This window comes from Coenobita brevimanus, chromosome 27, assembly GCF_032717465.1.
Source record: "Coenobita brevimanus isolate Jiangsu-jjx chromosome 27, ASM3271746v2, whole genome shotgun sequence".
NCBI classification, from domain to species: domain Eukaryota; kingdom Metazoa; phylum Arthropoda; class Malacostraca; order Decapoda; family Coenobitidae; genus Coenobita; species Coenobita brevimanus.
Genome location: NC_136980.1, coordinates 2,334,530 through 2,351,576, shown reverse-complemented (window position 1 = coordinate 2,351,576; position 17,047 = coordinate 2,334,530). Strand labels below are relative to the sequence as shown.

Here is a 17,047-nt window from a genome sequence, read left to right as displayed (position 1 = left end):
ATCGTGTGTATTCATGCGTATGTATGTGTGCCTGTGTTTGCTTGTATGTTTGTGTATGTATGTGTTTGTTTGTTTGGTTTTGTCTGTGCGTCTTTATTTGTTTGTTTATATTTCCTCCCTTGTTTCCTTAGGTCTGCTTTGTTTGCGATTGTTTTTGCTTGCGTGTTTGTGTGCATCTCTCACTTCGGGTTTGTCTGCATACATGGGAGTGAGCCAAGTAGAAAATTCTGAGTATGTCTGCTTCCGTGTGCGTGTGTGTGTGTGTGTGTGTGTGTGTGTGTAGAGAGAGAGAGAGAGAGAGAGAATTTGTCCCTTATTGATATTTTTGTATTTTGAGATTAGTCCTTGAAATACCTCCATCATTTAATACATCAGGTACTGTATTAGCCTGTATATATGTATGTGTTAAGTGCTTTTATAAATATTTGCACATATACATAAATCTCAATGTTTACTTCCCTGTATATGAGTATTTGTATGTGTGTATTTACGTTTATCTCACTGCTTCTTGTGTTCTCTTGCTTGTTTGGCCGTGTTTGTGTGTTTGCTTGAGTGTATTTGAGTTCGCTTGAGTGTATGTGTGTTTGCTTGAGTGTATATGAGTTTGCTTGAGTGTATATGAGTTTACATGAGTGTTTGTGTGTTTATTCGAGTTTATTTATGATGCAGTGAATGTATGTTAGCGTATGAATGCATCTGTTGCTTATTGACGGAGACACTCAGGGCTTAAATCGTTATGTGTGAGTAGTGGGGGTTGGGTGGGGTGAGGGAGGGGTGTGTGAGGGGTGGGAGGTTGAGGGTGAAGTGTGTGAGGGATGGGGGTTGAGAGCGGAGTGTGTGAGGGATGGGGGTTGAGGGCGGAGTGTGTGAGGGATGGGGGTTGAGGGCGGAGTGTGTGAGGGGTGGGGGTGGGGGTAGAATTGAGAGGTGGGGAGGTGTGTTGCGTCAGTCATGGTGGTGTGGGTGTGTCGGCTGCGTGTCTGTACGTTTGTAGCTAGTACGTACACGATAGCCTTCCCTTCACGTGCACACAGCCAGTTTCACCTCAGTCAGCCATGCACATGTCAATCATATAACAGGTACGATAAGACAAAGGTATTAGATTTAAAAGCACGGAAATAGTTAAGGAAATACACACTAAACACCCCAATAAATAAATGGAATAAAATAATGACTAAAAAGGAATGATGGAACACGCCAAAAGCCACATATTAGTCTCAACGTCATGCCCATCCATCCTAGAACTGAAATGGGGATCTGAATTGTAGAACAGATGGTTGGATGTCATAGTGTGAGATAATGTTTGGGTACTTACGTCATTCACAGGTGTAAGAGAGATTTACTACTAGAAGACACAGTAGGAATTAAAAACCATGCCTCACTCACGGATGACCTTGTATTTTATTTTGTATAGAGTAAGGCTTGGATTACATTCTTTTTGCTTCAGACTGAGAAAATAATCAAAAGAGGATAGGGAATGTAAGATGGAATAAGAGGAAATAGGGAGACAAGGTAAACGATGCCTACTCACCCCAACACAGCCGAAATTCCGAATAAGCCAAGATTCACGGTTGATATATATATGCTCATAACATCACATTCTACTTAAATTCATAGTAGGACAGGGAAAGAGATTGAATAGGGAGATTGAGGCATGTAAAATAATGTCTACTCACCACAGCACCTGCCGACATTCCTTGTAACCCAAAACAGCGTACCAGAGGGTGAACATCTCGCTTTATCACACTGGGTTATGAAAGCACTGTGTGGGGGTTTGGCTGGGGTTGACAGTGAAGGCGCAGTGGGGTTAGGCGTGAGGTGGGCAGCAGAAGCGACTGGAGCCGGTCGCTTGTGTACCGAGATGATTCAGACGATGGCAACCTCGCACCCGCACAGTGGTGCCAATAGTAATATCTTCCCCGTCACTTTTACACCACAAACTCTACTTTATCGCTCATTATATCGACTTCGTATGCCTTGTGGAAGTGTGATCAATGCTTCTGATGACGAGTGAACGCTGTAGTACCTCTAGAAGTCACTGAGAAGGAAACTGTAGGCGTGAGGGGAAAAATCAATTTTGGTAACATTGTGTTTTGTCGTCAAAGAAAACCACTTTTGTTGATGTTAGAGGGGAATCTAGCAAAAACAATTCGTGTTAATATCGTTACTATTGTGCTGTCATACTACACATAAGATACAGTTACTCATAGGTAAAAACACAGGTTAATTACAGGTGTCATGGGTTTACCTGAGAAATGAGTTACCTGCGAGGAGCATGTGGAGTGACATGGAGGGACAGGTTGACGAATGAAGAAGTGAAAGAACGTTGTGGGATGGATGTGGATGTGATTGAGAAAATTAGGAGAAATACACTGAGGTGGTTTGGACAAGTGGAGAGAATGGAGGATGAAAGACTAAGAGGGTGTATGTAGGTGAAGTGGAGGGAGGGGGAGACCGAGGATGAGGGGGAGACCGAGGATGAGGTGGAGGGATGGATTTGAGAGGTATATGATGGAGGGGGGAATGAGCTGGGGGGAGGGCAGTTAAATGGTGGGTGACGAGAGACTTGGAGGCGTTTTGTCTGCGGCCACCCTTTTGCGGGATTAGGGCTTCGGGCTATAGATAGATAGATAGATAGATGTTTTTACTTGAAGCAGAGATTTTAGGAGAGAAACTTTAGTATGAGAGATTTTGAAGGGAATCGTTTGACAGTATGAACAATAAAAATAAAATATCTAGGGTGTTGTAAGATTTCTTTTACCAGTACGATCTCTCTCTCTCTCTCTCTCTCTCTCTCTCTCTCTCTCTCTCTCTCGGATGGTAGGGATGGTACTGATGCGTCCTTGAGGTGATGGTACCACGCTTCCTAAGACGGTGGTGGGATGTCAGGTCGTGGGTAGGGGGTGATTTTAGGTGATTTTAGGTGTTCTCGTGTGTGTGTGTGTGTGTGTGTGTGTGTGTGTGTGTGTGTGTGCATCATTGTCCTCTTCCCCCTCCTCCTCATAATCATCATCACCATCATTATCCTTCTCCTCCTCCTCATCATCATCATCATTATCCTCACCCTCCTCATACCCTAGTTATATGCTACACTTTATGGCAACTATAGGCAGACAGTTTCTTCCCATTCGTCTGTGTAGTGAGGGAGTGTAGTAGTGTGTTGCCCTGTTGCAGTGTGTTGCAGAGGGCGTGTAGTAATGTGTTGCAGTGTGTTGCAGAGGGGGGTGTAGTTATGTGTTGCCCTGTTGCAGTGTGTTGTAGAGGGAGTGTAGTTAATGTGTTGCACTGTGTTGCAGAGGGAGTGAAGTAATGTGTTGCCCTGTTGCAGTGTGTTGCAGAGGGAGTGTAGTAGTGTGTTACCCTGTTGCAGTATGTTGCAGAGGGGGTGTAGTTATGTGTTACCCTGTTGCAGTGTGTTGCAGAGGGAGTGTAGTAATGTGTTGCCCTGTTGCAGTGTGTTGCAGAGGGCGTGATGACGTGGCCTTGACCCCAGCATTGCAACGAGGCTGCCGGCATGATCACATTGGTACTTCACTTCTGGTTTTGCCGGTGAGAATGCATTGAGCAAGAAGAGTGAGTAAGAGCTGAGATTAGAGTGAGAAGAAAGTGAGAGTGAGAATGGAGTGAGAAACAGTATGTGAGAAAAGTGAGTAAAAGCTGAGAATATAGTAAGAACAGAGTGAGTAGAGCTGAGAAGAGAGTAAGAAAGTGATAAAAGAGCTGAGAATAAAGTGAGAAGTGAAGGAGTTAGAGCTGAGATTAGAGTAAGAACGGAGTGAGAAAAGAATAACAGCTGAGAACAAAGTAAGAAAGTGAGAAAAGAGCTGAGAATTGAGGAAGAACAGAGAGAAAAGAGTAAGAACTTAGAAGAGAGTAAGAAGAAAGTAATAGCTGAGAATTGAGTAAGAAGAAAGTGAGAACAGTGTAAGGAAGTGAGAAAAGAGCTGAGAAGAGTAGGAACAAAGTGAGAAAAGAGTGAGTAGAGCTGAGAGTAGAGTAAGAACAGTGAGAATAGAGTAAGAACAGTGAGTGAGAGAGTAAAGTGAGCACAGAGAGTGAGTGTAGTGCTGCATTTAGCTTCTGGTCACACCGGTTGAGAAAATGAAAGAGAGAGAGAGAGAGAGAGAATCATCCTTACGTATGGGGGTAATTCTCAGTAGCACAAATTTTCCTTATACCCCTTTAACTGTAACGACCTAAAATTGCCGTCTCGCCACCTTAATGCTGAGTTGCAAGGGTAGATTAACACTAAAATAGATTAACACCAGAATATGAGGCTGATCACGAGGCACTGATGCGGAAAGGAAGTAGAGTCGTAGTATTATCGTGTTTCTGCCCCTGTGCTACCCGAAATACGCTGTAAAATGACGAGATTCGGGGCCAAGTTAGACTGAAAATTATAGAGAAGGTAACAGACATCACTTAGTAAATTGTAAATCTGTTCTTATATAAGCTCACAAAAGGGGGCACCGGTTTCTCATATGTATTAAACGTTTTTGGAGACCTTACGGGAGGCGGAGTAAAGGTCGCCGCTAATCCTCATCTTTAGCGAACTCATTTTCTTGGTTACCCACGTCCACTAGGCGACGCACACTGGACAGCCACAGCCAAGTAAAGAGACACCACGAATTAAAAAAAAAAAAAAAAAAAAAAAAAACGGTATAATTATCTCTATCAGCAGAATTGCCAGAACTATCATGAACGTGGACCAGATGAGCATTTTTATTTTCAATGGGTTTTGCAGTCCTCATCCTTCTTCAAGGGGAAAAAAAGAAAACGCAGCTTTCCATGCCTTCCTCACTTGTGGACCTCTCCTGTTAATTAAAGCATCAAATTACATTCCGTTATCATTACAGCATCTCTATATTTTTTTATTGTCTCTCAAACTAGTAAAAGAATAACAAGATTAATTATAAAAAGTGGTCACTTTAATAAAGCCGACGACGCACGGTTTGTGTAAAGAAGGAGATTCCGGAGTTTAGCAGAGACGCGGCGAGGGTGGACGGGTGACGCGGCTGTTTGGCTGTCCAGCACTCTCTCCCTCCACACCAGAATTGGACTGCCATTGACACTTGTCCTACGTCCATGTGATGGGGCCTGGACTCCAACATCTGTGTGCAGAGAAAGGTAAGCCGCAGCCTGAGTAACTGTCATTTCCGATTAATCTCAAGGTAAATTTCCACTCACTTATCCATGAAGGACGCCATGTGCAGCGGTAGGAAGGCATCTCTGTTGGTTCGTGGACAGTTTGCCGTCAAAACATGGACAGTTCTCCGTCAGGACAATTCGCATCCTGGACGATTCCCCGTCAGTCGATAATGTACTTAATTAATTACTACTATAATAATTTCAATGGGGAACTTCAAGGCCTATGGCTTTGAATAGTACGAGTTGCACATTTAGGCAACAACTTGTCTCTGCCGCTCTGTTGACGACTCAAGAGTTATATTCTGGCGTCACCCATAGCTGTCCTCATTAATTTTTATTGGCACTACAACATCCTGGGTATGTTTTAAAACGACACTGAAGAGATACAAGTGTATATTCGTCTCAAGTAACAGTATCCAATGTCTCGCGTGTGATCGGCCATAGCCGACGCAAACCATGGGGAAAGGTATCATCATGCCATCAATCAGAGTTGCCACTTCTACAGATTTATCTGTTGATCGACAGATTTTGCAGGTATTTTCGGAATGTCAGGTTTTGTTTGAAAAAGAAGCTTACACTACAGATCTTCATATGGGAAAACATTTTCATAAAAGACGGATTTCACGTTCTTGGCGGATAAGAAGAATCATCAAATATACTTGTAGATATTACTTTAGCCTTCTGTGTATTTTACTTAAAGTTCCACAATAACGGAACATTTAATTTACGCTGTGTGATCTATCGGCTGCACTGGGATTTGCTCAGTAAAACTAAGCGCTACCATTATGTACGAGAAGGATGCACAGAACATGATTTCACTTGAAAAACTTTGTACTTGCATTAAATTTGGCTTGGGTCCAGTGCTACAGCAATATGAATGATTGAAGTCGCTTTATCACCAAACTTTAATTAACCCCTTTCCAGCTTAGCTCATGACTGTAATCAGATTGAAAGGATGCTTTGACTCGTAACCAAGGAGATTCATTCCTAGCTCATAAGGAAGGCGCATCAGAATTCATGCAACTACTGATTTGTATTCAAGATGTGGGAGAGGACTAGTTCTCCCACCTGATATTAAACGGGCTATACACATTCCACGGTTCTTCGATTTAAAAAAAAAAAAAAATCAGTACCATAGTTATTATTATTATTTTTTTATTTTTACCTTTATATGATGATGCTGTTATTTTCTGGTTATTTTCTATTATCAGCCTATGGTATGTGACTTCTCTGGTCAGTTGGGGAAATATTCAGGTGGAAAAAAAGGGAGGCTGTGGAAAATATTGGCCCGTGTATTCCTCCATTTCCACCCTTTGCCGCAGGCTGTTTTAATGGTTTTCACGGAATAATCACTTTAAAGGATCTACAGATTTCTACAGATTTTTTGGCGTCCACATTCAGATTTTCCCAAATTTTTGGTGGCAACACTAGGTGTGGCTGAGCCTTAACAGATGCAGGCTAAGTGATTGAGCGTAATTGGTTCAGTGGGTAATTAACTAGTGGCAAAAGGAAGAGGCTCCACTATTTCCATTTTTTTTTTCTTTTCACTGGAGACTTTACGTTATGTAAGAGCTGCCTCATCGTCTCAAGGAATGAGTTATAATAAAACGCAATTGTAAATAAGAATGGGTTCATGGGAGGAATAACATCGTCTTATAGTATTTCTTTTACGACAGAATCACAAGCACTTTTTCCCCAGGTTTCAGTTTTATAGTACACTGTTTCCTTCCCTCCCAATAAAATTTCCATGTCAGTTCCTAAACTATGCGTGTTCTACCTCAGTTCTTCCTGTTAATTGCAACTAAGTGTTTCTGGGAGGGGATTTCTTTTTTATCTTATTAATTTATTTTAACTCCCATTGTCGTGTCGTAGTACCCATGGTCCGAGTTACGGGAGCTGCCTAGCTTGGGTCGTCCAGCAAGGTTATGCATCAGTTCTGAAACAAATTATACGAAAATTCCAACATTCGCCCCCTTCCCACTGATTATATTTATGGTGGTCCAAGTTCAGGCTGTAATCGGCGCCACCGGTGACATTTGGTGAAGCTTATTGTTATTTGTGGATACAGTAGGCAGAGTATATCAAACATATTTATAGACACGTAACATCTGTGTATTAATCGTTAGCAAGATTATAGAAAACACTAATTAATGGAACTGCACCAAATTATTATTATTATTAGTAGTAGTATTAGTATTAATTATTATTATTATTATTATTACTATTATTATTATTACTTTATTATTATTATTATTGCTATTTATTATCATTATCATTAATAATAATAATATTATTATTATCGTTATCATTTTTTTAAACAGCGAAAGGTAAAGATAACAGGTCAAAGTCAGCCTGAACACTTTCGAAATTTGAACGAAACTGGAATGGTTGAGGGTCAGGCAAGGAAGAAAAAATTGAGAATAACCAGTTGAAGGTCAGGGTCGCAGTGGAGGATCAGTTCGGCCTTAGACGTATTATAGGGCGTGTGTTGGACTCTGGCTCCCTAACACCATTCCCTTAGCTATTTATTTTGCTTATTACACCCTGCTGTCCTCTTCTGTGTTATATAAGTCCTTCAAACATGACCATACGTTGCATAAATAACATACAAAAGGATATTAACAGCCAAGTCCATAAACAAATCACTGAGGAAGAGGTGTTAGGGAGCTTCCCTAACCAGCGAGTGTACGGAGCTGCCTGTACTCCTTGAAGGGGTAATGTGCTCCTGTGTGCTCATTGAAGGGGTAATGTACTTCCTGTGTACTCCTTGAAGGGATAATGTACTCCCCCCATACTCCTTGAAGGTAATGTACTCCCTATGTACTCCTTGAAGGGGTAATTTACTCCCTATGTACTCCTTGATGGGGTAATGTACACCCTCTGTACTTGAAGGGGTAATGTACTCCCTGTGTACTCCTTGAAGGGGTAATGTACTCCCTATGTACTCCTTGAAGGGGTAATGTACACCTTGTGTACTTCAAAAGGTAATGTACACCCTGTGTACTTGAAGGAATAATGTACACCCTGTGTACTTGAAGGGGTAATGTACTCCCTGTGTACTTGAAGGGGTAATGTACACCCTGTGTACTTGAAGGGGTAATGTACACCCTGTGTACTTGAAGGGATAATGTACACCCTGTGTACTTGAAGGGATAATGTACACCCTGTGTACTTGAAGGGATAATGTACACCCTGTGTACTTGAAGGGGTAATGTACACCCTGTGTACTTGAAGGGGTAATGTACACCCTGTGTACTTGAAGGGGTAATGTACACCTTGTGTACTCCTTGAAGGGATGATGTATTCCCTGTGAGTTTCTTGAAGGGATAATGTACTCCTTGAAGGGACACTGTACTCCATTGTACTCCTTGAAGGGATAATGTACTCCCAGTGTACTCCTTGAAGGGATAATATACTCCCTTTGTACTTTTGAAGGGGTATTGTACTCCTGGAAGGGATAATGTACTCCATGAACGGATGATGTACTCCCTGTGTACTCCTTGCAGAGGTAATGTACTCCGTTTACTCCTTGAAGGAGTAATGTACTCTGTGTGTGCTCCTTGAAGGGGGTAATGAAGGATGTATGAATTCTTAAGCTCCAACGTAGAGAGAGAGAGAGAGGTGCTTAAGTACAATCCTTAATGTTTAGTGTCATTGATGCTCTTGAGAGACGCCTTCACGTGGTGGTACTGATATAACCGGACGGTGGAGCTGCCTGGCTATGCAAACTTCCCTCAAATCCTTCCCCATTCCCCAAAAGGAGGATGTGGACTGCAGGGAACTGGCAGCCTCAGCCAGCAGTCCACTGTGATTACGTTCAGATGAGTTGTAAGATACAAGGCAGTGATAAAAACAAAATTTATTAATATATATTTATTTAAAACAAATTAGGTACAGTACAATGAAATATTTATAAAGAGACATAAAGAACAGTTTGGTGATTTAAACTCTCTCTCTCTCTCTCTCTCTCTCTCTCTCTCTCTCTCTCTCTCTCTCCATATTATTCCGTGTAAACTTATTGTGGGAAAAGGGCAGTGGCTACGGCTCTACATCCTTTCCTTAGCATCTCTTCGTGACTAGCATCATTTTCTAGTGATATGGTTCCAACAGCATTTAAGATAGACCGTTTTGTGTGTGTGTGTGTGTGTGTGTGTGTGTGGCATAGTCTGCCCTTGATTAACCCTTTCAGTGGGAAAAACTCAATTATTTTTTGAGTTGGATGACCGTATTCTAGCTAGCATAGACGGCATCCTAGCACCTCTTCATTAGCGATTTACTTTGCATACAAGACTTCAGCATACGACCTCTAGTGTTTAGATACCGAAGCAGACGATACAGTTGGATGGTGGTGACCTCGTAGCTCTTGTGGATTAGCGATTCATTTTCCACACTAGCCTTGAACGTACGACCTCAACTCTAAATATCGAAGCAGAATTGACCACAGTTGCGTGTCTGGGTGAAGATAATGACGTGGTGGTTCAGAGGTGATGTGGCCAGTGTCATCGCAAGAGGGTATTAGTATTGCTGTTGATATTGGCCGGACTGCAGGAATTACCACAGGGGCTGCCACACCTACACTACTCTTCACGGTATGTAGTGGTGTTTTCTTCATATACCCGATGTACCAGGTATTTTGTAGGTATTAAGCGTTAATTATGAGTGCACTTGATAGCATTTACAGTGTAAGTGACATTGGAGGGTTCATTGGACCAAGAAGCAGGTAGACTCATTCCATCTCTTAACTAAGCCTATTAGAATTTCGGCAAGCACGGTTTAATAAGTGGGTGTGGCCCAGTTCCCTCCGATAAAAAAGAAAAATTTATATAAGCTTTATTACTGATACCGCAACTTAAAGCCCGTCGTGATAGTCCCCGTAGTCCCCATTGATAGCTAGCCCCCGTGACGGTGATAGTCATACCATGATTCATGTTCAATAGTCCCGTGGATGATAGCCCATAAACCCCACCCCATCGTAGTGTGATAGGCCATAGCCTAACCCTCCCTCCCCCCCCCCCCGTGATGTGATGAATGGGCTATAGCCTTACCCCCTGTGGTTGGTTGGTTGGTTGGTTGGATGCATGGACTATAGCCTTACCCCCTGTGGTTGGTTGGTTGGTTGGATGCATGGACTATAGCCTTACCCCCTGTGGTTGGTTGGATGCATGGACTATAGCCTTAGCCCCTGTGGTTGGTTGGATGCATGGACTATAGCCTTACCCCCTGTGGTTGGTTGGATGCATGGACTATAGCCTTACCCCCTGTGGTTGGTTGGATGCATGGACTATAGCCTTACCCCCTGTGGTTGGTTGGATGCATGGACTATAGCCTTACCCCTTGTGGTTGGTTGGATGCATGGACTATAGCCTTACCCCTTGTGGTTGGTTGGATGCATGGACTATAGCCTTACCCCTTGTGGTTGGTTGGATGCATGGACTATAGCCTTACCCCTTGTGGTTGGTTGGATGCATGGACTATAGCCTTACCCCCTGTGGTTGGTTGGATGCATGGACTATAGCCTTACCCCCTGTGGTTGGTTGGATGCATGGACTATAGCCTTACCCCCTGTGGTTGGTTGGATGCATGGACTATAGCCTTACCCCCTGTGGTTGGTTGGTTGGATGCATGGACTATAGCCTTACCCCCTGTGGTTGGTTGGTTGGATGCATGGACTATAGCCTTACCCCCTGTGGTTGGTTGGTTGGATGCATGGACTATGATGCCTGGACTATAGCCTTACCCCCTGTGGTTGGGTGGTTGGATGCATGGACTATAGCCTTACCCCCTATGCATGGACTATAGCCTTACCCCCTGTGGTTGGGTGGTTGGATGCATGGACTATAGCCTTACCCCCTGTGGTTGGGTGGTTGGATGCATGGACTATAGCCTTACCCCCTGTGGTTGGGTGGTTGGATGCATGGACTATAGCCTTACCCCCTGTGGTTGGGTGGTTGGATGCATGGACTATAGCCTTACCCCCTGTGGTTGGGTGGTTGGATGCATGGACTATAGCCTTACCCCCTGTGGTTGGGTGGTTGGATGCATGGACTATAGCCTTACCCCCTGTGGTTGGGTGGTTGGATGCATGGACTAGAGCCTTTAGCCCTGTGGTTGGGTGGTTGGATGCATGGACTATAGCCTTACCCCCTGTGGTTGGGTGGTTGGATGCATGGACTATAGCCTTACCCCCTGTGGTTGGGTGGTTGGATGCATGGACTATAGCCTTACCCCCTGTGGTTGGTTGGGTGGTTGGATGCATGGACTATAGCCTTACCCCCTGTGGTTGGTTGGGTGGTTGGATGCATGGACTATAGCCTTACCCCCTGTGGTTGGTTGGGTGGTTGGATGCATGGACTATAGCCTTACCCCCTGTGGTTGGTTGGGTGGTTGGATGCATGGACTATAGCCTTACCCCCTGTGGTTGGTTGGATGCATGGACTATAGCCTTGGCCCCTGTGGTTGGTTGGCTGGATGGATGCATGGACTTTAGCCTTACCCCCTGTGGTTGGATGGATGCATGGACTGTAGCCTTAGCCCCTGTGGTTGGATGGATGCATGCATGGACTATAGCCTTAGCCCCTGTGGTTGGATGGATGCATGCATGGACTATAGCCTTAGCCCCTGTGGTTGGATGGATGCATGCATGGACTATAGCCTTAGCCCCTGTGGTTGGATGGGGGTGGATGGATGCATGGACTTTAGCCTTAGCCCCTATTGTTGGTTGGATGCATGCATGGACTATAGCCTTAGCCCCTGTGGTTGGATGGATGCATGCATGGACTATAGCCTTACCCCCTGTGGTTGGTTGGGTGGTTGGATGCATGGACTATAGCCTTAGCCCCTGTGGTTGGATGGATGCATGCATGGACTATAGCCTTAGCCCCTGTGGTTGGATGGATGCATGCATGGACTATAGCCTTAGCCCCTGTGGTTGGATGGATGCATGCATGGACTATAGCCTTAGCCCCTGTGGTTGGATGGATGCATGCATGGACTATAGCCTTAGCCCCTGTGGTTGGATGGATGCATGCATGGACTATAGCCTTAGCCCCTGTGGTTGGATGGATGCATGCATGGACTATAGCCTTAGCCCCTGTGGTTGGATGGATGCATGCATGGACTATAGCCTTAGCCCCTGTGGTTGGATGGATGCATGGACTATAGCCTTAGCCCCTGTGGTTGGATGGATGCATGGACTATAGCCTTATCCCCTGTGGTTGGATGGATGCATGGACTATAGCCTTATCCCCTGTGGTTGGTTGGATGCATGGACTATAGCCTTAGCCCCTGTGGTTGGATGGATGCATGGACTATAGCCTTAGCCCCTGTGGTTGGTTGGATGCATGGACTATAGCCTTAGCCCCTGTGGTTGGTTGGATGCATGGACTATAGCCTTAGCCCCTGTGGTTGGTTGGATGCATGGACTATAGCCTTAGCCCCTGTGGTTGGTTGGATGCATGGACTATAGCCTTACCCCCTGTGGTTGGTTGGATGCATGGACTATAGCCTTACCCCCTGTGGTTGGTTGGATGCATGGACTATAGCCTTAGCCCCTGTGGTTGGGTGGATGCATGGATTATAGCCTTAGCCCCTGTGGTTGGTTGGTTGGGTGGATGGATGCATGGACTTTAGCCTTAGCCCCTATTGTTGGTTGGATGCATGGACTATAGCCTTATCCCCTGTGGCTGGATGGATGCATGGACTATAGCCTTAGCCCCTGTGGTTGGTTGATTGGATGGATGCATGGACTATAGCCTTAGCCCCTGTGGTTGGTTGGATGCATGGACTATAGCCTTAGCCCCTGTGGTTGGTTGGATGCATGGACTATAGCCTTCGCCCCTGTGGTTGGTTGGATGCATGGACTATAGCCTTCGCCCCTGTGGTTGGTTGGATGCATGGATTATAGCCTTAGCCCCTGTGGTTGGTTGGATGCATGGATTATAGCCTTAGCCCCTGTGGTTGGATGGATGCATGGACTATAGCCTTAGCCCCTGTGGTTGGATGGATGCATGGACTATAGCCTTAGCCCCTGTGGTTGGATGGATGCATGGACTATAGCCTTAGCCCCTGTGGTTGGATGGATGCATGGACTATAGCCTTACCCCCTGTGGTTGGTTGGATGGATGTATGGGCTATAGCCTTAGCCCCTGTGGTTGGTTGGTTGGATGCATGGGCTATAGCCTTACCCCCTGTGGTTGGTTGGTTGGATGCATGGACTTTAGCCTTAGCCCCTGTTGTTGGTTGGATGCATGGACTATAGCCCTAGCCCCTGTGGTTGGTTGGTTGGATGCATGGACTATATATAGCCTTACCCCCTGTGGTTGGTTGGTTGGATGCATGGACTATAGTCATACCCCCTGTGGTTGGTTGGTTGGATGCATGGACTATAGCCTTAACCCTTGTGCTTGGTTGGATGCATGGGCTATAGCCTTACCATTGTGGTTGGGCTATAGCCTTTACCCCCCCCCCCACATGGTGTGATATGCCATAGCCACCCCCCCCTGTGGTGTACTGTGATAGCCCATGGCCCCCCCTCTCCATGGTTGATAGTAAGTGATGTGGTGCTGTGCCTCTTTTACACCGACTTGGCCAAATTTTTAGTCTATTTAATGTAGGTTGAAAGCAGTAAAAGACAATGCCATGGCTCTCTAACCTTTCCACAGTAGCACCATATTCTAGTGTTAATTTGTTACAACTCTGAATGAAAGATGGAGAGTGGACTCTGAATGAAAGATGGAGAGAGGACTCTGAATGAAAGATGGAGAGAGGACATTATAGGCAGAGTTAGATTAAATAATAAGTCACGAAAGAGCTGTGGAAACTGTAGTATTGGGATTTTATATGCTAAGGACTGGTGTGAATTGAGTGATTTTTAGGTGCATTAATTTTAAATTTGTTTATGGAGGCTTTACAGCAGACTTTTTTTCACTTGGTTGTATTTACATGTAGAAAGACCTATTGTGGCGTGTAAAAATGTCTTGCGTAAACCACCAGTCTGAACTGATATATTTAGCCATTACTAAGCTTACACGGTAGGTGGGGGCACTCTCCATCCACTCACTCGATGTAGTGCTGCTCTCGGGTGTCTGCCCTCTCCTCCCTCCTTTCCTTCCTTCCTCTTCAGTCTTTTTTTTACTTCATTCTTTCCACGTCCTTCTGCCCACATGCAGGACGATGCAGAAAGAATGAAGACAGAAGAGGAAGGAAGGAATGGAGGAAGGAGAAAGGGCAGACACCAGAGAGCAGTACTGCATCGAGTGAGTGGATGATGAGCACCCAGTTATGCTTATAGTCGATATTTGCTTCTACTAAAAGCCAATAGCTCTGAATTAATACACTTGTGCTCCACAGGCGTTGTGTGCTTGCTGCTGACCCTGTCGTCTTGGCGAACTCTGGTCCCTGCCGAGCAATAATGAAGAACTAGAGTCCTGTCCCTGCTGAAGAACCCAGGTCATCTTGCCCATGCAGTCGAGCTCTTGTGGAGTGATTAACTGGTCCTGCCCATGCTGAGTGATGCCAGAGGGTTGTGGTGGTCATACCCCTGCCGAGTGGTGCTGAAGGACTCTGGTGGCAGTCGTACCCCTGCTGAGTGATGCCTGAGGACTCTGGTGGCAGTTGTACCCCTGCTGAGTGAGTCCTGAGGACTGGTGGTGGTTATACCCCTGCTGAGTGATACCAAAGAATTCTGTTGGCAGCCGTACCCCTTTTGAGTGATGCCTGAGAAGGACTGGTGGTGGTCATACCCCTGCTGAGTGATGGCCAAGGACTCAGGTGGTAGTCATACCCTGCTGCTGAGTGATGGCCAAGGACCCTGGTGATGGTCTCTCCCCTGCCAAATGTTGTGGATAAGTGGTGATGAGTACAGTATTTTTACTGTTGCAAGGTTTGTTTGATACCGATTTATATATTAAAAGCTAACGTGGATTTAAACATCATTTTCTGCTCCATAGGTGTTGTGTGGCTGCTGCTGACTGTGCTATCCTGGCAAACAACTAGGGACTTTCTTCTTGAGGATTCTGATTGTGCCCCCTGCAGAGTGATGACTGAGAACTCTGGCTGTGGTCCTTTGCCGAGTGATGACTGAGAACTCTGGCTGTGGTCCTTTGCCGAGTGATGACTGAGAACTCTGGCTGTGGTCCTTTGCCGAGTGATGACTGAGAACTCTGGCTGTGGTCCTTTGCCGAGTGATGACTGAGAACTCTGGCTGTGGTCCTTTGCCGAGTGATGACTGAGAACTCTGGCTGTGGTCCTTTGCCGAGTGATGACTGAGAACTCTGGCTGTGGTCCTTTGCCGAGTGATGACTGAGAACTCTGGCTGTGGTCCTTTGCCGAGTGATGACTGAGAACTCTGGCTGTGGTCCTTTGCCGAGTGATGACTGAGAACTCTGGCTGTGGTCCTTTGCCGAGTGATGACTGAGAACTCTGGCTGTGGTCCTTTGCCGAGTGATGACTGAGAACTCTGGCTGTGGTCCTTTGCCGAGTGACGACAAAGAACTCTGGCTGTGGTCCCCTGCCGCATGATGGCGAAAACTCTGGCTGTGGTCCCCTGAAGAGTGATGGTGAAGAACTCTCCTCTGCTTGCACCAGATGTCTCTACTTTGCATGAATTTTGAATGTACTCCTTTTTAAATATACAATATAAGGATGAAATGTACTGTCTTGTTTTCTTATCACATATTTTTATGAATTTTGTTTACTTTAAATCTGCATAACAGAAATGACTTATACCTGTGAGTAACTTAACATATTGAAGACTGAGATATTTCAAGACTATCACATAAAACAAACTTTGAAAATTACAAATATTTTATTCAATGGAAAATCATAAACTGAAAACTTTTAATATAAAACAAAACCACCACCAAACATATAAAGAAATGAACAATTTTTAGCCAAAAACTGGGTGGGGGGGAGAAAAAAAAAAAAAAAAAAAAAAAATGCTTAAAAAATATACCAAAGTCGATCGCCAAGATTAATGAAACCAGGTTTAGCGTAGAGCTCTTCTTAATCTGAAGAGTGTCCGGAGACAACCTGAAACGTGAGGAAAGTGTTAGAGATATAATAAGTACCCTCCAAAAATTCCCCACCCCTTTCCCCTTCCTCCCTCACCCTAACATGTAGCATAGCGAGAGAGGAAGGGCAAAGGAGTAGGGAAGTTGTGGAGGAAAATGCAGCAAGTGGGAGTGTGTGTACAGTTGCAGATATAAATACTGATCCACTTCATGAACGATAATTAGCCAGGAAGTGAGCAATGACTTCTGAAATCCAGTGAGGCTACCTTGAAGCATAAGAAGCCTTTCAGAATATTACGTACAAGGTTCAGAACTCCTGGACTAAAAGCGTGGATCAGTATTTTTGTCTGCAATTGTACCAACCAGGCTCACAGCATCAACACACATGGACGGCCATCTTGGAATCAAAAGTTGCCAGCTAGTATTTTATGGGCAAATTTTTCAACTAAAATTTTCAGACAATTTTGAGATGCCAACTAGTATTTTTGGTGAATTTTTGGACTTAGTATAATTTTGAGATGTCAACTGTTATAATGAGTGAATTTTTTGACTCTATCTGAAAGCTGCTGATCAATATTACCAAAATCAAATTTTTGGACTTAGTAAAATTTTTTGATGCTTAGATACCAATGATACAAGAGAAAGGCATCAATTAATTACTTTATAATTCTGTGGACAATCATAACAACAATGACAGCTCTGACTTACAAATTACTTTATTACCTAAAAATATATATATATATACCAAACAGCAAACTGACTAGACAATGTTGCCCATACAATTACTATTTTCTGATTCATCAAATCAATGCTGGCTTGTTAATACAGGGTGGTCCATATATTACACTCTTCTAATTTTCTGGGGACAGAAGTCTGGTTACAAGAGGAGC

General features: G+C 44.5%; 1 protein-coding gene and 1 long non-coding RNA gene across 2 annotated transcripts in view; one reads left to right on the top strand and one right to left on the bottom strand.

The window, feature by feature from the left end:
* LOC145394547 (arginine kinase) overlaps nt 1-1,747 on the bottom strand; it is a 107,514-nt gene extending 105,767 nt beyond the window's left edge. The window contains exon 1 of the mRNA XM_080268383.1: nt 1,677-1,747. Coding sequence (XP_080124509.1) covers nt 1,677-1,732 — 56 coding nt within the window. The 5' untranslated portion in view covers nt 1,733-1,747. The remainder of the gene's footprint in view (nt 1-1,676) is intronic.
* LOC145394549 (uncharacterized) lies at nt 987-14,925 on the top strand. The gene is made up of 3 exons (XR_013896433.1): nt 987-1,079; nt 3,455-3,549; nt 14,497-14,925. It is a non-coding gene; the product is annotated as an uncharacterized LOC145394549 (long non-coding RNA).
* The last annotated feature ends 2,122 nt before the right edge of the window (nt 14,926-17,047 follow it).